The 21913-nt window shown below is 46.3% G+C and overlaps 1 protein-coding gene and 1 long non-coding RNA gene across 5 annotated transcripts in view; one reads left to right on the forward strand and one right to left on the reverse strand.

Annotated features, from left to right (window-relative positions):
* Positions 1 to 7183: 7183 nt before the first annotated feature.
* LOC105067912 (uncharacterized) lies at positions 7184 to 20570 on the forward strand. 2 transcript variants are annotated; one of them, XR_012499565.1, is made up of 8 exons: positions 7184 to 10404; positions 10623 to 11574; positions 11744 to 11814; positions 13265 to 13377; positions 14366 to 14574; positions 17302 to 17363; positions 19668 to 19873; positions 20244 to 20570. It is a non-coding gene; the product is annotated as an uncharacterized LOC105067912 (long non-coding RNA). The 2 variants fall into 2 exon arrangements; XR_012499564.1 differs by having other exon boundaries at positions 7184 to 11574.
* Positions 15588 to 21913, reverse strand: part of NFKB1 (nuclear factor kappa B subunit 1) — a 110034-nt gene continuing 103708 nt past the window's right edge. For 2 of the 3 annotated variants that reach the window (XM_074343173.1, XM_074343171.1), the window contains exons 21-24: positions 20552 to 20618; positions 20065 to 20237; positions 19130 to 19307; positions 15588 to 16375 (exon numbers count right to left, since the gene is read on the reverse strand). In XM_074343173.1, coding sequence (XP_074199274.1) covers positions 16218 to 16375; positions 19130 to 19307; positions 20065 to 20237; positions 20552 to 20618 — 576 coding nt within the window. In that variant the 3' untranslated portion in view covers positions 15588 to 16217. Of the gene's footprint in view, positions 16376 to 18818; positions 18850 to 18971; positions 19015 to 19129; positions 19308 to 20064; positions 20238 to 20551; positions 20619 to 21913 lie in introns of those variants that run through there. The other variant, XM_074343180.1, reaches the window with a different exon arrangement.

Genomic DNA, 21913 nt, shown 5'->3' on the forward strand with positions numbered 1-21913 from the left:
AACTAAGTTTGAAGAATCTAGACTGGAATAGTTGAGGGGTTTTCTCAAAGAAGAATTAGGTAACTAGTTATGGAAGGGACTGGTAATGAGTTTGGCTTAGAATCAAGACTAAGTAGATAATAGTTTTCATTTTAAAACTGAGAAACTTTTTGCTATGGTTCAGAGACTAAAAAGAAAGTAAATGCAGACAATGCAGGCCTTTCTTTCAGTGTCTAAGAGTTCCCTCGTTTTATGTGTTCTAAAAGCTTATGAAGGACTGGGACTTAGGGATGTAACTTATAATATTTGTCAAGTTAAGAATCTTCTATCACTTTTTTGTCACCGTTGAAAATATTACTGTCGCACTGTTGCTGGGGGGCAGGGAGGACTCTCCTCTCCATTAACTAGAATATTTTCTGGGCCAGGTGCCCTGTGAGGTGGGCTTTGAAGTTGATGGCCAAAATTTACATTGCAACTCTGCCCTTCCTAGCTCTGTAAACTTAATCAAGATACTTATATGTTCAGTTCCCTTGTGGTAAAATGGGAATAATTACACTCACCTTGTCAGTGTGTTTTGAATAATAAAAAAAATTTGGCTAGAGGGCTGGGCCCAGTGCTGGCACTTCGTGAAGGCTCTGTAAATAGAGCCGCCATGCTGGGGTGTGACCCTCTCATCCAGGAGAGGGCGGGCTTCCTGCCACACTGACGTGAATCGAAATCCAAGTTCTGAGGTTTATTGGCTGTGTGACCTTGGGCAACCCCATGATCATTTGGACTTGACTTTTCTCATCTGTAAAATGGAGCTAGTAATCTCTAAACTTCAAAGGTAGTTGTAAATATTAAAAATAAAAAGTTTTGAACAAAATAAATGCTAAGTAAATAGTGATTGTACCTTTCTAACATCATAATCATCACAAAGTCATGAAACGAGTGAAAATGAAGCAAATAAAGGGAAATGTCTTTTTTCTTTTAAATTGAAATGTAGTTAATACAATATTGTGTTAGTCTCAGGTGTACTGCAAGGTGAGTCAATTATATATGTTTCAGATTATTTTCCATTATAGATTGTTATAAGATATTGAATATAATTCCCTAAGTTATCATAAGTTTAATTAGGTCCCATTTGTTTATTTTTGCTTTTATTTCTATCACTTGGGTAGACTGCCCTAGGAGAACGTTGCTAAGATTTATGTCAGAAAATGTTTTGCCTATGTTTTCTTCTAGGAGGTTTAGTGTCTTGTCTTATGTTTAAGTCTTTAAGGCATTTTGAGTTTATTTTTGTGTATGGAGTGAGGGAGTGCTCTAAATTCACTGATTGACATGCACCTGTCCAGTTTTCCCAACAGCACTTGCTGAAGAGACTGTCTTTTCTCCGTTGTCTATTCTTGTCTCCTTTGTCAAAGATTAATTGACCGTGAGTCTGGATTTATTTCTGGGCTCTCTATTCTGTTCCATTGGTCCATATGTCTTTTTTTGTGCCAATACCACACTGTTTTAATTACTGTAGCTCTGTAGTGTTGTCGGAAGTCTGGAGTGGAGCAGGGAGTGGGTTATGCCTCTAGCTTTGTTCTTTTTCCTCAGGACTGCTTTGGCAATTCTGGGCCTTTTGTGGTTCCATATAAATTTTAGGATTATTCTAGTTCTGGGAAAAATATCATGGGTATCTTGATAGGGGTTGCATTAGATTTGTAGATTGCTTTGTGTAGTATGGCCATTTTAACAATATTGATTCTTCTAATCCAAGAGCATAGGGATATATTTCCATTTCTTTGAGTCACCTTTAATTTCCTTTATCAATGTTTTATAGTTTTCAGTGTGTAGGTCTTTCCCCTCCTTGATTAAATTTATTCCTAGGTATTTTTTTAATATTACTTCTCTTTCTGATATTTCATTTTTAGTGTAAAGAAATGCAACAGATTTCAGTACATTCATCTTGTGTCCTGCTACCTTGCTGAATTCACTTATTAGTTCTAATGGTTTTTGTGCGGAGACTTTAGGGTGCTCTATATAGTGTATCATGTCATCTGCAAATAATGACAGTTTTACTGTGAAAGAAAAACCGGGCTGGTCTAACAAGATAACTCACAAGTCTAGGAATGTGAAGGAGAGGCTGGGCTGGGCTAACAAGATAACTCACAAATCTAAGTATCGAAATACTGATCTGAGTTCTGGACTAACTTGTAAATGTAAGTTAATTAGTGTTAGTTTCCTGTTCATTTTTTTTTTTTTTTTTTTTTTTTTTTTTTTGCTAGCCAGCTGGATTTTCAAAGAGATATATCTGGATTTGAAATGTTGGTTTGCTGCCTCCCCGCCTCCACTTTTGTGATAATGCTGCTAAAGCTGTTCCATGCCTATTGGCCAAATACCCCAAGCTTGTACTTTACCCTGTAAAACCTCATGCGCACGCCTTGGAGGTGCTCAGAGCTTCGGAGCAGAAGCCCCTCTGAGCCCGCCGGCGTAATACATCTGAGTACTCCAACCCTCCGAGTGGTGCTTGTTTCTTGACTGGCCTGTCATTTCCATAACATTACCTCTTCCCTTCCAGCTTGGATACCTTTTTTTTTTTTCCCATTAAGCTTGCTTGCTTTTTTTTTTTTTTTTTTTGAATAGACCTTATTCTTTTAGAGCAGTTTCAGGTTCACAACAGAATTGAGCAGAAAATAGTGAGTGTGCACATAGCCCTCCCCACCCACACGTATATACTCCCCTACCCTCAGCCTTTTGTTTCCTTGCCTGCGCGCTGCGGCTAGGCCTCCCGATGCTGTGCTGAACAGCAGCGCTGAGAGCGGACGCCCTTGCCTTGTTTCCGGGCTCAGCAGGGGGGCTTTCAGCCTCAGCATCGCGTGCTGTGCTGGCTGTGGGCTTGTCATAGGCGGCTTTCATTACGCTGAGGCATGTTCCCTGTGTACCCGCTCTATTAAAAGCTTTTATCGTGAATGGATGTTGAATTTTATCAAATGCTTTTTCTGTGTCTACTGCCATGACCGTGTGGTTTTTTTCTTTTGTTGATGTGGTGTATCACATTGATTTGTGTGTGCTGAACCGTATTTGGTACCCTGAAATGAATCCAACTTGATCATAGTGTATGATCCTCTTTATGTTTTGTTGGACTCGATTTGCAAATATTTTGAGGATTTTTATGTCTATATTCATCAAAGATATTGGCCTGTAATATATATATGTGTGTGCGTGCGTGTGTATATATATATATATGTATATGTATTTTTTTTTTGTAGTGTCTCTCACTCCTGTGGAAGGGCCTCTGCAAGTTAATTATTCTCCAGTTTGTGGGTTGCCCACCTAGGGGGTAATGGGGCCCAATCATATGGTGAGGACGCCCCTCCTACTGTCCACTGTGGTTCCCTCTTTGTTTCCAGTTGAAAAAGATCTTTTATCTAGGTTCCAGTCTCTTTTTTCGATGGTTGTTCAGCAGTCAATTGTGGTTTTGTTGTAATTGTGAGAGGAGGTGAGCTCATGGTCCTACTATTCTGCCGTCTTGACTGGAAATCCCAAATGTCTTTTTTTTTTTTTTAAAGTGGGGGGAAGAGGTATTGGAAATAAATGAATTTGTGAGGGAAGAATAAATTAATGAATGGATATAAATATATGCTGACAGCTCTTTATAAAAGGAGAGAAATGTGCTGCAGACACATTGTTTCTGTAAGAGAATAGTAATGTGCAAAACGTCCTTGCACAGTTCGCGCGTGGCACTGAGGTTAGGCATTTCCACCATTTTAGTAGGTGTGTTTTGCTGCATTTGCTGGCATGGAGTCTGATGTACTTACTCTTGGCTTTGGGTTTCTGAGAAGGCTTTCCTGGTAGTAGTTACGCAGACATTAATAGAGAGAATGGAACGACCAGGATCACTTCCTTCTGCTGTGTGGTTGCAAAGCACATTCCAGAGAGTGAGATAAGCGTTCAGTTCCCAGGATTGCATCTTCCCATTTAAGAATGAAGACAACAATAAATATGATAATTTTCTTAATCACATTCGCTGTAACTCTTTGTCTTTTTCTTCTTACTTGACTTTGGGAAGTAGGACGATTTTGTTTTCTGTTGGAATGAATGTGAGCTGCAGTGCAGGGGAAATCAGAGATGTTGCCCAAGCATTCCTCAGGTGACTCAGACCTGAGACAGAAGGCTATCCTCTGGGGCTGCCTCTGGCTCTCAGATTTGAAGCTGCTATCGGATTCAGTTCAGTGTGGTAAGATTCAGGGAGAGAAACAAGGAGGCGTTGTTTGTGTGGGAAATTCAAAGCATCTCAAAATATTCATAGGTTCTACCTGTGAATGCGGTCTCATCAATTCAATGAGTGCATAAAATTAGAAGGGTGACGGAGAAAAGGCATTTAGTAGTGTTTCCAAGTGAAGGGAAGAGGTCCTGTTTTCTGACTGACTCACTGGAGAGTGTCAATCAGGGTGATGTTATACAAACTCTCAAAGTCACAGAACAAACCAGTGTCTTGAGACACATTTATATTCTGACTCTAAAGACTGTTTAAGAACGTACTCATTCATTTACTGGGCGTTTAGTAAGGAGCACTGAGCAGGCACTTGGCCTTGTCTCTGGGGGTGTTGCAGTGAAAAAGGCAGACAAGTCTCTGCTGTCGTGGACTGTTCACTGTAGGGGAAGCAGACAATATGCAAGTAGACAGATGAGTCCATTTCAGTGACAAGTCCTTTAAGGTGAATGTGACAGTGGTACTGGGAGTAACGTTAGATACGGCCATCTTGTTAAACACTTCAGGAAAATTTTTTTGTAAGTTTATAATAAAAGAAAAAATTGCACTTAAGAAAGGCGTTATAAGACTGTCACTGTAATTGAGACATAAGGAAGGAAAAGCACAAGACCAGCTGGGCAGCGAGGCTCGGCTCTGAACTTGTAACCAAAAGCTGAGGAGTGCTACCTGCGTGACATCTTCGAGCCCTTGAATAGGGGCTGAATAACAAGTGGGCTTTGCAGAAGTAAGGGCCTCACATCACTGTGTCATGTTTTATAACTGTCTCTTTCTCTTTATTTTTTTTACGTAGACGTGGGTTACTGATCCTGCCATGCAAAAAAGAGTTTGCAACGATGACAGAGCTGAACTCTTTAGGTCAGGTCTCAGCTTTTGCACGGATTTTTTGAGCACCAGCTTGTGCCACAGCACGCAGTGTATAAGCAGTGAGTGAGTACAAAGGGTGACAGACAACACTAAAGTAGCTTAGAAACCTAGAAGTGGGATGTCAGGATCCTGGAAATTTCTGGTTGAGAACTAGTACTCATTCCTGTTTCATAATGTGTGTGGGAACAAACCTCTTGTTCTTATTCTGTTATTGTTACTCATTATGGCTTTTGTAAAATTTCCTGGATCCTCAGAGGCAGTTCACATATGCCCAGTGGTTGGAGCAGACATGATTGGCAGGCCGTCCTACAGCTGTTTTCTCCTCTTATCTGCAGTTGAGGTGGCTAGGCATCCAGCCCCAGGGACTGAATCATAACTGGTTACACTAATCCTATTCTCCTTTGCCGGTGATTGGTCTAGGGTTAGGCATGTGACCCAATTCTCTCAAATGAAACATAAGGTGTTACTTAATGTGGGGTTCTAGAGGGGGAGGTTTTTTCCCTTGATAAGAAAGAGATCTGAGGAGGAGCCGTCTGCTGTTGGCTGAAGTTGAGAAGCTGCTGTGTGAGGAGATACTTGGAGCTGCTGCAGCCTTCTTATGACCTTGAGGTAACATTGACACAGGGAGGATGTCAGAGATGTTGAACTGCTGGACTAACCCTGTAATCCTCTAACTCTGTTATTATAAGAAACAAAACAAAACAAAACTACATCTTAGTTACTAAATCTGTCTGTACATATGGCGGTAATAATAATCTTGCCTCATAGGTTCGTGGTGAGGACTACATGAGATGGTGCACAGATATTGATAGCACACAACAACTATTCAACAAATGTTAGTTATTATAATTATCATTGCCTCTGTGTTAAGTCATCAAAGGAAGCCTAGGGAGGTGGGCAGGACTGGCACCTGCTCGGGCATTGGGTGATGGTTGGAAGCAGCATCATCCAGGGGAGCCCATGTGAGTGAGGGGTCAGCAGTGGCACCTGGAAGGGGAGAGGGGAGGACCTTGTCTTCTTCTCAGAGCCGTAAGCTCCTCACCCTGCCTGGTCATCCTGAAGGTACAATTGTAGAAAGTGTGGTTCACGTCATACACAAGCAGATGATTTTGCTGGCCCAAATGGTGTTTTAAAAAGAGAGATTACTAACTTTTTAAAAAGGCAAGATTCCATGGCAAATTTAGATCTGTCTATCTCCGGTCATCTTGGAATTGATATTAAGGAAAAAAGACAGCCTCTGTTTGTTTAATCCAGAGTCAGGAGTTCTGGTTGTTTAATCAAAGGCTTTCAGGCGGACAGAGGCGTGGGCTTGGAGGTGAGACATAGCCCAGCCTTGGGCGGGGCCGTGTGGGCTCGGACTCTCATACTGACCCTCTGATATGCAAGTTTGGCTCAAACACGTACTGAACCTGGACCAGTCACCTAACTTGTGAGCCTCAGTTTCCTTATTTTTAAGACAAGGTTAATAGTAATCACTACCTCATAGAGTTGTGAGGATTAAATAAAATAAAGACTATATATACACGATGCCTAGGATGGGTAGAGAAGTCGTAAATGCCGGCTTATGATGATTATTACTCAAGAGTTGCAGTCTGCTGTGGCTCTGGCTGGAGAGAGTGATCAGGCCTGGGGGTCTTACATTTTCCTTGTCAAAAGAAAAGGAACAATTGAAGTCTTCTCTACTATGGGAAAATAGTCATCAGGTTTCTGTGACCTGCGTTGGAGGAGAAACATTCGGGCAGTAAGCCGAGAAAATTTCTAAATTTCCTTTTTTATTTTGGTAAGCCACTGTCCAATTTTACTGACGCCAAAAAGTTGAGTAGCAGGAGGCAGGCCAGCTGCTGGGTGACTGTGCAGAGTTCTGCTCCTTCCAGCAGAGGCCTCTTGTGCACAGGAAATGAGGCTGGTGGTGGCTGGAGGGGCCACCCCGGGCCAGGACACCCGTTTCCCGGAGGCTTCCCCAGAACAGGGCAGGGAGGGAAGAGCTTGTGGGGCGTCCACCCCCAACCCCTCAAGGCCTCAGAGGACCGGATGCCAGTGCCCTGGAATGCTGGATCTTTCTTGAAAGAGAGAGGTGGGGGGTGGGGAGAGAAGAAAGAAGGAAGAGAGGGATAGAGGGAGAAAGGAGGGTAGGGAAGGAGAAAGAGGGAGAACGGGAGGGAGGGAAGAAGGATGGGAGCAGCTTTGTTTAAGCTCTGATTTCTCCTTGGGCTCCAGGGCTCAGAGGCAGAGCACCGAGAGCCTGATCACGAGGGTCAGACCTGCAGAGTAACCTTTTCTGCTCTCTGCCTTGTGGGTTTATTTCATTTCTCTTCATCTTTGCGATTTTGGTAAAAAGGTGGCATCTGAATGATTTTTAATCTTAACTGAATTGCTATGAATCCATGAACACTTGGCACAAAGCCTCCAGGATAGCTGATGGATGGGGCAGGAATCCAATGAACTCTTAAAAGGCACCATAGCAGAGAGCAGTAAGGAAAGGACTGAAACCGTGAGTTACGGCATGACTTGAGAGGAATGACCTTGCGGTTCTGCATAGGAAATGAGGAGGGTCTTCCCTGGTCCAGCATGGCCCCCTTCTGTCTAAGGGGGTGGATGTGTGGGTGTTGGGTGATTCGCTGCCCACACATTCTTTCCTGGAGCTTTAAACCTAGAGTTCCTTTGCCTTTTTGGAACTGAAATGGTCCCTGGTGCATACGCTGTGTGCATATGTTGCTCGTCATTCAAGATGTGCTTTTGGCGAGGTAGGAAGGCATTCGGGGCCAAATGGTGGCTTTGACCTTCCCAGTTTTGATCTGGGAAGGAGAAGACAAATGAGGACTGCTTTGGCGTCAGGCTGACCTGCCCAGTCGTCTGTGAGTGTATAGATTCTTCCTGAGCTTGTACGTCCCCATCTGTAGGGGAGGTGGTCGCCCGGGCCTGCGGTTCCAGGCAGGGATGGGCGAGGTGCAGGGGGTGGCACTTAGGAAGGAGACAGGAATGATTGTCTTAGGCAGCGCTGCTCCAGTGGCAGGACCTGCCTGCCTATGGTCGGTCTTCATGGGGATATGACTGCTGGTCCTGTAGCCTCTCTGGGCCAGGCTGTGCTTCAACTATGAGGCAGGATCCCACATCGACACGGTGCCCCTCGGGCAGCATTTTGGAGGCCCTGGATTGAATTGTTGGTGGAAGGGAAGGGGCAAAAGGAAACAGGCAGAACCAGGCAGGGTGTTGAGAAGCTTCTAAGGGCCCCAACACCAAAGGAGAGGAGTGAAGACGAAGGAGGATGGGGAGAGAGAGAAACCCAGCAGGACTCTTGTGGCCCCTGTAGGGTCCATCTGCAAGAGCTTGTGCGAGGGCCACATACACTGACGCTGCTGAGTCCTTTGTTGATGGGACGCCGGTTTCCCGCGGCTTTGCCAGCCGTCAGTGCCTGTGTGCGGGCAGCTTCACCTCCCCTCTCCTGGGCGTCTCTGCCACCTTCCCTCTCAGAGCAGCCGTTTGCTCTGTGATTGGCCGCGGAGTGAGGCCAAGGAGCACAGTGTGAGCGTTGAAGGCCAAGTCCAGCCCTCACTCTTTACACTGGACTGAGGACCCTGGGCACATCAGCGTCGTTGTCTTTCTGTGGAAAATGGCAGGAATTAACTGCCCCCACGCTTTTTACCTCTTAGGTTGTTATGAGAATAAATATTTGAAAATCTTTTGTAAATAACAGCATTCATGTTTAAAAGTTTTGGTTTTGGTTTTTTCAGGTTCTTTTTTTTTTTCAAAATTACCAAAGGAAATTTATTTCAAAAGCAAAAGCGAACATTTTCATTTGAACAAAGTGACGAACAGGTGTCCTGCCAAAGGAAAAAGTTCATGGCATGAAGTTTCTCATTTAAATTTTTGAAGCAAAAAAATCTTAAGTTGTAAATTCTTGCCTTAGGAAAGGGAAGGGAAATTGCAAAATAGTTTTCTAAAAATTTATTTTAATTAATTAATTGAAGTATAGTCAAGTACAATGTGTCAATTTCTGGTATACAGCATAATGTTTCACTCATATATATACATATATTTGTTTTCATATTTTCATTATAGGTTACTATAAGATATTGAATATAGTTTCCTATGCTATACATAAGAAATTTGTTTTTTATCTATTTTGTATGTAGTAGTTAATATTTTCACATCGCAAACTCCCAATTTATCCCTTCCTACCCTCTTTCCCCCAGTAACTGTAAGTTTGCTTACTATGTCTGTGAGTCTGTTTCTCTTTTGTGGGGAGATTCATTAGTGTCTTTGTTTTTCTTTTTTCTTTTCTAGATTCCACATATAAATATCATATGGCATTTGTCTTTCTCTTTCTGACTTACTTCACTTAGAATAATGACCTCCAGATCTATCCATGTTGCTGCAAATTGCATTATTTTATTCTTTTTTTATGGCTGAGTAATATTCCATTGTGTAAATATGCCACAACTTCTTTATCCAGTCATCTGTCAATGGACATTTAGGTTGTTTCCATGTCTTGGCTATTGTACATCTATCTTTTCTAATTTGAGTTCCCTCCAGATATATGCCCAGGAGTAGGATTGCTAGATCATATGGTAAGACAGTTTTGAAATGAGAAAAAAAAATCTCTCTTCTAGCCATAGAATGGATCTAGCAACGTGGCTGTCTAGTATCCAGCATCAACTCGTAACCCTCCCTGATCTGACACCATCATACGCGAAGTGTCATCTCATCATTTTCAGTAGCACCTCTGCTTCCCGGGGTCCTAAGGAGAAAGCCTGGGAGAAGGGATTGCTAGAATTCTGTTTCATCTGGTATTCTTCCAGCCAGGAGAGAATAGTATTTCCCCAAGGATGAATTTCTGCCCCTTTTCCGTTCATCTGAAAAATGAGAATCAGGGCCCTGCTAGTTCTCTGTAGATCACAAGAAGGATGAACTTGCCTGTCCCTTTCCTTCACGTGGGATCCTAAGGGCCATGGCCCCTTGAAGACCCTCAACCTTAGCATCAATGTACTCAAGGTCTCATGTTTAAGGGACTACAGACCATGGAGGCTGGAGAGCCAGGGGTGGGTAGGGGTGGTGGTCCTGAGTCAGAGCAAAGGCAACGAGGCCTTGGTGCGGTACCTCTCCCCCATCCGACCTGATCTAATACCCTTGGTCATCTCTGAGGAGTTCCTTAGGAGAACCTGTGACTTCATTCTTACAGCGTATTTTCCCTTCTTAATCCTGGGACATGATTTTGACTTTGGTGATGGCTATTTGCCATTGCAGGTGACTTTCAGAGTGAGTGAATGTTTGCACACAAGTTGGAACTAGAAGGAACTTCGGGTTCAGCCTCCATCCCTTAGGTAAGGAATTTTGATTTGTGCCAGAGACTGGGAACTGTTCATCAGATGTTCACCCAAAGCAACCCCCCTCCTAATATTGCAAACAAAAATAGATCACCCACATGGTCTTCCTGCTCTTAATGGGGCTGTGGGACTAAAGTTTTTCTCCAGTGCAATGTGAGGGAGGAAGGGACCCATTCTGAATGGCCCCGTGTACTCCTCTGTGCTCTCCCTTCCAGCTGACTGGGACCATCACCCCCAGCAAGACCTTGGGAGCCAAGGGTTGGAGGAAGAGTCACTGTCAGCCTGGATCCCTTCATGACTAACTGGGAGAGAGACACCTTACTCACCCCCATCCCCTGGCTGCAAGTGTGGTTTATTTAAACAGATTACTGGAGTCAGGAGATCCTGTAGTTAAATGCTTTATGTGTGCCTTGGTTTCCTCATCTGTAAAATAGCACCAAAGTCCTTACTTCACAGAGGTTTTGAACAAGTAATATGGAACGATGAGTGATGACCACTCATTGTAGTGCCTGGCATTTGGCAAATGCTCAAGAAATCGTGGCTGAATACACGTCTCCGTTCCTGGAGGGTGGTTGTGATATCTCAGTGACATACTCATTTTGGAAAGAGAGATCAACATGGAAGCTTGCTGCTGGAAGTGAGAAGATGCTGTCTCAGCCCCTTCCTCCTGCTCATCCCGAGGAGCGTGAGCAGTTTGTGGACCTAGTCACTTGTCCTAGGTGATGAAAGCAGCCTATTGTAGACACGGTGGGATCCATGATAATGGAGAATTCCATCCATTTAATTTCAAGCCCCTCCTCAGCGTCTCCCCCAACCCCAAAGCCAAGTGATGATCCTAGGAAACCGCTGGACGGGAACCTGTGTTGGTATTTAAACGAAACAGCAGCCACAGTGAGGATACAGGGAGGAGATGCTTTCACAACATGGCTGCTTAAAAAGAGAAGCCAACGTGGATGATTTACTTAAGTGATCTTTAAGATCTCGTCTAACTCTGAGTTCTGCGATCCTTAAGAAAATAAAAGAATTGTAGTTTCATCTTGACTCCTGTGCCTCTCTAAGTCCATTACCCGGGGAAGGACAACGCAAAGCAAAAACAAATCCCCGGAAAAACAAAATAAGGAGGAGAAAAGATGTAACCCGAGCCTCTGGTCCATGAATAATTCATATGTAAGCATCTTAGCCTGTTACTGGGGGGAAAACTAAGTCACATTAACATTTAAGCAACAAAGCTTTGTGGTGATACTCGGGGTTCACTTTGCATTTTGCCTGGGGTACATCACGACTGCCATCTTTGTACAGGTGCATATGGATGTTTTTCTTTCTCTTTAAAATATAGGACTTCAGAGGGTTTCAGACCTGGTTAAAGAATAACCCGTGGAATCAGATACACCTGGATTTGAATCTGTGGTAAGTTGGTTAATATGCAGATTATCTGTTTCCTCATTGTAAAATTGGGGTTAAATATGTACCCTCTAGGGCTGACTTGAAGACTATCACCAGAATCCATTACAGCAAAGGGACTGGCATGTAACAAATGCTCAAATCCGCCTGGCCCCTTCCCCTCTTTTCCCGCTAAGATGCAGAAGGTCTGGTTTGCAGGGCTGCCCTCCGTGGCCCACGGCGACTGGGACTGTCCACACTACGTCCGACCACGGCAGGGGACGCGGGCGGGCAGATGAGCAGCAGCAGGGCTTGCTGCGGCCAGAAAGGGAAGACTGCTGATCCTGGGAAAGACCCCGTTGTGCTTGCAGAGTATAGAACGTTCGAAAGATAACTAAGGTTCTGAGGACGCTATTTATAAACGGCTTCCTGCTGAGAGACAGGCTTTCTGGGAAGGTTTATTTCGGGCCCATTGTAGCTGTCCACCTGTCTCCCGCATGCCTTCTGGCATTTATCCCCATCGGCTGGTGCAGAATGAAAGACACTCCTCCCTCAGAGGCACAGCCAGCCTTGGTAGCCTTTTCGTCCAAGCACCACGCAGAGGGTCAGGCCAGCACTGCGACCTGGGAGCAGAAAGAGGAAGTTTCTGGAACAGAATAGAAATAGGGCTTCTTATTGAAGAAGGGGAGTGTTATTTTTGGTCTGGGTGTGAACTGCTTCCTCGTTTCTGTTGGAGTCAGCTTCTCTTCAAAGTGACCTTTCTAGTGTGGGAATTGTCGGGCTAGAGACCTGGGGATGGCTACAAACCACCCCGCACCTGGGGCTTAAAACATCAGCCATTGTTTAATTTACTCATGAGCCTGCCATTTGGGCAGGGCTCAGCAGACCAGGGTCTCCCCTTGGGCAGCATCAGCTCAGGAGCTTGAAGGCTACTCAAGTGTGACTGGCTGGCATGCTCTCAAGGCTTCACTCACACACATCTGCCGACTGCTGCCCGGTTGATGCCAGCATTGGCTGGGACCTCAGTGAAGGCTGTTGGTCAAACACCTGACATGGCCTCATGTGGCTTCTCCACATGGCCACTTGGCTCCCTCAAAGCATGGTAACTGGGAGAGACCTGACCCAGGAGGACTGGGCAGAAGTTGTATTGCATTTTCTTACTTAACCTTGGAAGTCACTTAGCATCACTTCCACCCTTGTCACGGGCCCGCCTTGATGTACAGGGAAGGGATGTAGGTCCCTCCCCGCAGGAGGAGGAATGTCGGCATGACTCTGTAAGGCGGGGGACCTTGTGGCTGCCTGGAAAATAACCCTTTGCCGCAGAGAGGAGCTGGTGGAGGAGTGGAGGTATGGCCTGCTGTTGGAGAATTAAGGCGATGCAGAGCTATGCTTTTTTTCACTTTAAAAATACAACTTTCAAAAACTGGAATACACACATACCACATTTTATTGCGCTTTTCTTTATTGTGCTTTGCAGATACTGCATTTTTTACAAATTGAAGGTTTGTGGCAACCCCTGCATGGAGCAAGTCTACTGGCACCATTTTTCCAACAGCATTTGCTCACTTCCTGTCTCTGCATCACATTTTGGTAATTTTTGTAATATTTTGAACTTTTTCATTATCATTATTATTCTATCCCTTATGGTGACCCGTGATCAGTAATTTTTGATGGTACTGTTGCAATTGTTTTGGGGTGTCACAAGCCATGCCCAGACAAGATGGTGAACTTAATTGAAAAATGATGCGTGTGTTCTGACTGCTCCACTGAATGGCCATTCCCTGTCTCGCTCCCTCTCCTCAGTCCTCCCTATTCCCTGAGACCCAACAATTCTGAAATCAGGCCAATTAATAACCCTCCAGTGGCCTCAAAGTGTTCAAGTGAAAGGAGAAGTTGCACATCTCTCACTTTAAATGGAAAGCTAGAAATGATTGAGCTTAGGAAGGCGTGTTGAAAGCCAAGACAGGCTGAAAGAGAGGCCTCTTGCACCAGTTAGCCGCGTCGTGAAGGCGAAGGAGAAGTTTCTGAAGGAAATGAAAAGTGCTACTCCAGTGAACACACACGATAAGAAAGCAAACGAGCCTTACTGCTGATGTGGAGAAAGTTGTAGTGGTCTGGATAGAAGATCAAGCCAGCCACAACATCCCTTAAGCCAAAGCCTATTCCAGAGCAAGGCCCTAACTCTTCAGTTCTGTAAAGACTGAGAGAAGTGAAGAAGCTGTAGACAAAAAGTCTGAAACCAGCAGGGGTTGATTCATGACGTTGGAGGAAAGAAGGCATCTCCATAACATCACAGTTCAAGGTGAAACAGCAAGTGCTGATGTGGAAACTGCGTCAAGTTATCCATTCAGAGATCTAGCTAAGAGCATTAATGAAGGTGGCTACACTGAACAGCAGATTTCCATGTAGATGAAACAACCTTCCATTGGAAGACGTCATCTAGGACTTTCATAGTTAGAGAGAAGTCAACGCCTGGCTTCAAAGCTTCAAAGGACAGCCTGCCTCTCTTGTTAGGGGCTAGTGCAGCTGGTACGTTTAAGTTGAAGCCAATTCTCATTTCCTATTCTGAAAATCCTAGGTCCCTCGAGAATGATGCTAAAGCTAATCTGCCTGTGCTCTGTCAATGGAACAACAAAGCCTGGATGACAGCACATTTGTTTACAACGTGGTTTGTTGAATATTTTAAGCCCACTGTTAAGACCAACTTCTCAGGAAGAAAGATTTCAAAATGTGCTTGTTGACAATGCACCTGGTCACCCAAGAGCTCTGATGGAGATATGCAACAAGGTAAGTGTTGTTTCATGTTGTTTTCATTTTCATGCTAATGCAACATCCATTCTGCAGCCAGGGATTGAGGTGTAATTTTGACTTTCAAGTCTTATTATTTAAGAAACACATTTCATAAGGCTATGGCTGCAATTGATAGTGATTCCTCTGATGAATCTGGGCAAAGTCAATTGAAAATCTTTTGGAAAGGATTCACCATTCTAGATGCTGTTAAGAACATTCATGATTCATGAGGTCAAAAAATCAACGTTCACAGGAGTTTGGAAGAAGGTGATTACAGCCCTCGTGGAAGACTTTGAGGGAGTCAAGATTTCAGTGGAGGAAGGAGATGCAGATGCAGGAGAACTGGAATTAGAAGTGGAGCCTGAAGATGTGACTGAACTCCTGCAATCTCATGATGAACCTTAAACAGATGAGGAGTTTTGTCTATGGATGAGCCAAGAAAGTGGTTTCTTGAGATGGGATCTACGCCTGGTGAAGACTGTTGAAATGACGACGAAGGCCTGGTTTAGTGTGGCCCCAGCAGCTGGGCTGACAAGCCCGTTGTTGAAGAAGGCTCTTGGAAGCATATCCCAGTGTTCATCACAGCACCTCACTTAAACCCTTTCATTTCTTCTCTCCCTTATTTTCAGTCCTTTGACTGAAGAGTAGTTCAGTAAAGCTTTGTGCTAGAGCTTCTTGTTGAAGACCCCTGGTATGCCGCAGTTTCAATACTGAGTCCCAGAGGCACTGAGAACACACTGAGGGTTGAAGAGGAACAGTTTTGCATGAGATGCAGGAAGGCGGGGTGATGCAGCCTAAATGAAATGAGCCTAGCAAGGATGTGACAAACCCAAAGATTTCATCTCAGGTTACAGCGCTTCTCTTTTGATAATTTTTTTTTGGCTCCTTTCTGGATCAAAAAATGGATTCTAGAGAACTGTGCATGTGATAACCAGGCTGTGGAAGGATCCCATGACTACAAGGAACAGTCCTTAGAAAAGTATTTGTAGAGATCAAACAAGATGAGGTCATCAGTTTGCTTTTCCTTTTATTATAAAAGTAAAATAAAAAATAGCATTTATAAATTCAACATTTTTTTCCTTTAAAGTATTTGATCTAAAAAACATATTTACAATAGCAAAATGCAGAAAAGGGGGAAAATACCACTTTCAGCACTGATTGTAACCATGTTTAAATATTGACATGTACATATTCTTTTCTCAGATCAGATAATCTCGTTAGGAAAAGCCCAGTAATCTTTAATTTGAATGCACAGCTGTGATGTGGATGGCGAGAGAGACCACCAGATGGGGAGAGGACTGCGGCAGCTTTTAATGACAGTGGGAAAGCAGCAGAGGGACAGCAGCAATGACAACAGAAAGCAGCCGGTAAAGCACAGCAAACCACTTCAGCCCCCCTGGGTCGCCAGCCCAGCCGAGGGCTGTGACTGTACATGCCATCTGTAAGTCAACTGAAGTAAAACTCATTAGGAACTCAGAAAGAAAGCCACGTGTAAAAGGCCCTGAATGACATCCCGAACGATCCAGGCAGGCCGGCGTTCCTCTGAGCACCTTGGGATGCACTTAACCTTCCTTCTCACACAGACAGTGCGGTGGAATTTCAGAGCTTTGGTTTACACGATGTTGGAAACTGCCAGCAGGCTAAATTTTGCCTTCTATCGGTCCTTCCTGCCCGTAATCGTGGGGCATCTTGTTAAGAGTCAGCAATGAGCTGCCGCTGGTCAGAGACTCGGTAAAGCTGAGTTTGCGGAAGGACGTCTCCACGCCGCTGTCACAGATGCTGTCGTCCCGGAGCTCGTCTGGGGGGAGAAAGCACGGACTCAGTGAGGGGCGCGCTGGGAACCAGGCCGCCCTCAGCCCCTGCGCCCCGCCATCCCCGCTGGGCTCAGCGTGTGCATCCGGAGGGCTCGCGGCCACTTCTGCCGATTAGCCTCCACCAGCTACCACACCCCACCTACGCCGCCCGGCTTGTCTCTGGTGTTCGCGGTGGGATGCAGGCAGAAAACACCGAGTAATGTAAAATGTGTGAAAACAGCAAAATCAGCCAAGTGTTTTCACCTCTTTCTTGAAATCTAGCCTCGTGTTTATCAGAATCCTTTCTGAATTCTCTTGACTCAAAGTGTACCTTTTTTTCTTAGAAATTAGATGTATTTTTCCACCCACTATATTACCTATCTTATAGCTGGGGAAATTGCTGAACATAGGCAAAACAAACTGGTGACAGAAGTAGGAACTAAAAATGAGATCTCCCTCTGGGCCTCATAGGCTTATTAAACTATACACTGCCTCAAAAACATTTTGGGAGTGAAAAAATAATTCTGATGACAGTGAGTCTATACTGGACAATTAGGTCAAATTCTTCTAGTTGAAAAGTGTCTTTAGGAATTGGAACAGCATGAATTATCTCCTACAGGGACAGAGTGTCCAAGGAAACGGAAGTCTAACATACACAAATCAAAATGTTATCTTCCTGTATACTGAATTCTAATGTTAAAATATTAAGACTGACTGACCAACCAGTCTTTACTGGGTTTCTGTTATGTGCTAGGAACTGTGAGGTATTTTAAAAATAACTACAAATCAAGGGCTTTGTGCTTCTTAAAATACAAGTATTTACCTGTTTGTGTGGAAGTGGCATCAGGTCGAGATGGGAGATGTGGGTGGCTTTCCTGGTGGAAGTACTAACCCTTTCTCAAGTGTGTACAATTCCTACCCTACCCACTAGGAAGGCCCACCAGACAAGGCGACACTGGTGCTGAACCTGCGTGGCAGGAAGGAGCCAGCCAGGTAAGGCTCTTCGAAGGGAAGGGGAGGAGAAGGGCCACAGGCCCTGAGCCTGGATCGGACGAGTGAGCGGGGGTGGGGCGGGGGAGCAGACGGCGGGCGCGCATGGGAGCTGCGGGGCCGTTGAATGAACGCTATGTGTGAAAGGGGAAGGAAGGGCCGCTGCGCTGGTCGCTCACCGCCCACCTCACTGCCTCAAAACAGTGCTGGGCCCCGGGGACGCGCTCAGTAGAGATCTGCTGAATGGACGAATGAACTGGAGAATATAACAGGTGTGACACCATTTTTGAAAAGAATCACACTAACTGTTGTGTAGAGAATGGACTGAAGGTGGGTAGACAGAAACAGGGTGATGGATTGGGAGCTGCTGTGGGAATCGAGGCAAGAAAGGAAGGGTGGCTGGACGAGGGTGGTGGTCGGGAGAGGAGGAAGCCTTCTGGGCGGGCTGGATGCGCGATGCTTGGGACCAGCACGTGTTCGCAGGCAGGCCTAACCTCCTGGGGGGCGGCAGTGCTTTAGCCTGGCGTGGCCAGCGCCGAGTCTGGGTGAGGGGTATCAAGTGTCCTGAGTAGGTAAGGACAGGCAAGGAGGGCCCAGGACAGGGCCCTGGAGGCTGCGTCAGTAAAAGGTGAGTGTGGAGGCAGCAGCGAGAGGAGCGTGCTGTGGAAAAGCCAAGAGGGGACGGTCTGAAGCAGGAGGGAGTGGCTACCTGTGAAACGTGTCTGAGAAGACAAGAAGGATGGGGACCAGATGGGAGCAGATGCTGGTCACTGCAAGGAAAAGGGCCCTGGTGCTGTTGGGGGAATGGAGCCCGACTGCAGGGGGTGAGGAGAGGAGCGAAGTGCTGGAAATCACTCTACAGAAGTCTCCTGGGAAGCCTGGCCATGGAGAAGAACAGAGAGACTGGGCTGTAGCTAAAACGTGTGTGGGGTCAAGGAAATGCCTTTTTCCTATGTGTTTGCTTTATTTTGAAAAGATGAGGAAATGATAGCCTGCTTGTAAGGGGATCCAGTCGGGAGGGAGAAACAGCTAATGCACGAGAGAGAGAAACAAGAATTAGAGGAGAGGGCTGGATGGGTGAGAGGGTGCCCTGCCTTTGCGGCTCAGACCCTGAATCCACAGGGCCCAGGTGGCAGGTCGGTGAGCTGGGCACAGGTGTAGGTGGGTGGTGCTCTGATGGCACAAGATAAGAGGATGCTACATGTTCCTATGTCCCCAGTGGACTGAGGCCAGGACACTGGGTGAGTAAGGAGAGGGAAGGGGTGCTGGCAGTTCAGAAAGAGAAAGCACGAGATGGTTGCTTAGAGAGTTGAGAATACATTTAAAGGGACATAAAGGATTACCGTGTTGGGAGTTCATTCTGTTACGTGTTTCAGGTGGGATGACAGGTCAGCGTTATGAACATGGGTTGGGGGTGGGCGTGGTGGGGATCATCACAGCAGCAGTCCACAGTCTGGGGCGCCAGTCTTTGTTCTATAAACATCTCTCTCTTTGTATTTAAGAAATGAGAGAAATAATTCTACCTTCACCACACACATCATGTTTTTAGTATTTCTTGTGAACTTAAGTAACTCGCGTGTCACCGTGACTGTTCCTGGGAACAGCCCTCACCTGAATGGTCGTGTCGGGAGGGGAAGATGGTGGAACCCGGGACCTGACGGACACAGCAGACAGCATGGTCAGGAGAGAAAGGTGAAGGGGCCACACCACCCGCCTGGGGACTGGAGGCCCCAGCCTGGGGGAGCAGGAAGGTGTCTTTTTGTCTTTACCTATTTGCCTTGTGGAGACAGGCGAGAAGGGCAGCGAGGGGGCCTGGGGGGCGGTCTTCACCGGGCCGGGGGCTGCAGTCCCCGAGGTGCAGAAGGCCGCCTGGATCACTTCAATCGCTTCCGTGTAGCCCATCTGTTTCAGGGCCTCCACCAGCTCTCTTACTGTCCCCCCAGATACCTGCGAGAAAGCAGCGAAGAAAGAGTATGTCCTGGTGCTCAAACCTGGGCCAGGAAAGCCCGGGAGGCTGTGAGCACGACCCCACGCCCCTCCCCTGCCTCCTCCGCGGGGACGGCCACGGGCCCTGGAATCGGGTTTCCTGCTTCAGCTCAAAGACCACTCAGGAAATCACAGAGAAGCAGTTCATAGTAAGCACACCGAGAGAGAAAGAGAAAGCGCTGAGCCAGCGCAACCCCACCTAGAGTGAGGTTCAGGCCGTGTCCTGTTTAAGCTGACGCTCTAAACCTCAATAAGAAACGAGCTAATGAAATTTTCAAAGAAAGTAATTTCACCCCTTGTTTTTCTACCTTTTCATTTTAGAAATTGAAGTATCACCAGGTAATGAATGGCTCTGCTAGGAGTCTCCTCATAGCCAACTGGTCCCACATCCTGACACATGACCAAGGCATGTTCTCAGGGAGAGGAAGGCATGAATGCTGAGGACAGACTGTCATCTTTGTTTAGGGAGATCGAAGTTCTGCAGCCATCCTGACCCTCTAAGTGGCATTTCTGCAGGAAATCTCAAGGTATCTGATAACAGGGAACATCCTTCTTAGGAAGGTGGGTTTCCTCTGGGCATTGGGTCACCCTCCCAGGACATGGGTAATGACTGATATTCTTAGAATTAAGGGAGATGGAAGGGGATTATGCCCGGGCCAGTGATGTTAACAGAGCAAAGTTGGATAAACACAGCCAGTGATGTAAGGCGACAGGTTACCTCGTAGTTGTCCATAAGGGTTTTGGAAGGAGCAGGACTCAGCCGAAAGGCATTATTTAGTATCCCCAGACCTAACTTCTGTGCCAGAGTAGCCCAGTTTTTGTCTGGATCAGGAATTTCTAGCAACTTGTAGAGCTTCAACTTTACATCCTCAGTCAGCTGTTTCATGTCTCCTGAAGGAAATGAAGAAACACGACTGTCCTAACCGACCAGAGACACTCTGGAGGGACTGCTCCCCCTCCCACCCTGTGGAAGCAATCAAGCGCCTTCACTTGAAAAGCCAGCAGGAGCCCAGATGAGTAACAGCAGCCCATGCTGTCACGGATGAGGACTGGGCCTTCTCTGTGGCGCACCTCCAGGGCCTCCCGATTCTGAAAGCAGCCCCTGTGCCTTTTACAGAACCTGGATAATGCCGGTTCACCCTCATGCCCTTTAAATGACGAGGTGGGATGACACTGGTTCAGAGAACAGGGTTCTCCCAACTCACCTTGTGCCAGTAAGTCATCAGATGTAAACTCTGACTCATAGGGTTTCCCATTTAATATGTCAAATACCTGTTGAAGAGAAACGTGGGGAAATGTACATTAAAGGGGCCACGAGGGAAATCTTCTTTGTAATAAAGAACTCAGCAAGTCCTCCTCAGGGGCTAACGCCCCCAGAACGGAGCGGGAGGAGTCAGTACCGATGCCTGGGAGCATGCGTGCCCCAGGGGGTCTGGGGCCGGGAGGCTGCGCCATGAGCTGTCTGAGGCAGGTATGAGGACCCAACCGACCTCGCAGCCAGCCAGGGCCACGGCCCTTCTTGAGGGGCAGAGGCAGCCAGGCCACCCATCAGCCCCGTGTCGGGCAGAGAGTCGATGGTAAGTGACGCTCCCCTGCGAGCGAGGGCGAGGGCTGAGCTCGGCAGAGCTGTGGGGCTGTGTGCCCCACAGCCCCTCCTCCCTAGTAAAAGGCTCCTGAGAGAGAGGTTTATAAACCCACTCACACCGAGGTGTACACGTGCTCACAGGCTTGGTGTTCGCCTTCTGGCACCACCTACATTTCACTGAGAGGCCAGAGAAGTCTTAGGTTAAAAGAAAAAAAAGTCGTTGCTGCGGAGGCCTCTCTGTTCTCTGCAGTCACTTCGTTGCTGGCTAACCCGGGTGAGGACGACACGGGGTCACTGAAGTGGGTTATCTTTCTGTGTTCTGTGGTGAGGCTTCTGGGAAAACCAGGCGCTCAATGTAAAGAGAGAACTGTGTGGTCTCCCTGCCAGGGTCACTCAGCCCAACCCACACGTCCCGTGGGGAGGCAAACGAGCAGCTTTTGGACGGGGAGCGGCGCCTGCCCCTAAGAAAGTCCATTGTGTTGGGTTGGAGATGTGTATGCTGCCCACCTCCTCCCTCGGCTCCTCCCCCTGGGCCCCAAAGCCCAAATGACTGCTTTCACCTTCAGCTCTCAGGTCAGTGGACTGCTGAGGAAGCTTTAAGTCTGTTTATTGTTTATATTTATGGAAATCCTCAGAAGAATCCCCATTTCTTTTTATGTTCAGAAATCACTTACCAAAGTTCAAGCAAACCATAACATGTATCCTAGCATCAGAAACTGAGATGGGAATGATTCTGCTGTGAGGTGGGCATGGATAGCTCGTAATGTGAATTTAGTGTTTCTAACGCTCTCTCACTACTGAACTCTGATCTGATTAGGCAGACACTTTTACACTCAGAACCCTGTTGACCTAGATCTTTCATGGATAGGCTTTTCAAGATAAATACGGCTCCTGACAAGCAGACTTTCTTAGAAAATAAAAGGCGTGTGTTTTGGGGAGTAAAAGACCCCCGAGGACCACCTGCTCTTACACCCCTGGACCC

This window comes from Camelus bactrianus, chromosome 2 (assembly GCF_048773025.1).
Source record: "Camelus bactrianus isolate YW-2024 breed Bactrian camel chromosome 2, ASM4877302v1, whole genome shotgun sequence".
NCBI classification, from domain to species: domain Eukaryota; kingdom Metazoa; phylum Chordata; class Mammalia; order Artiodactyla; family Camelidae; genus Camelus; species Camelus bactrianus.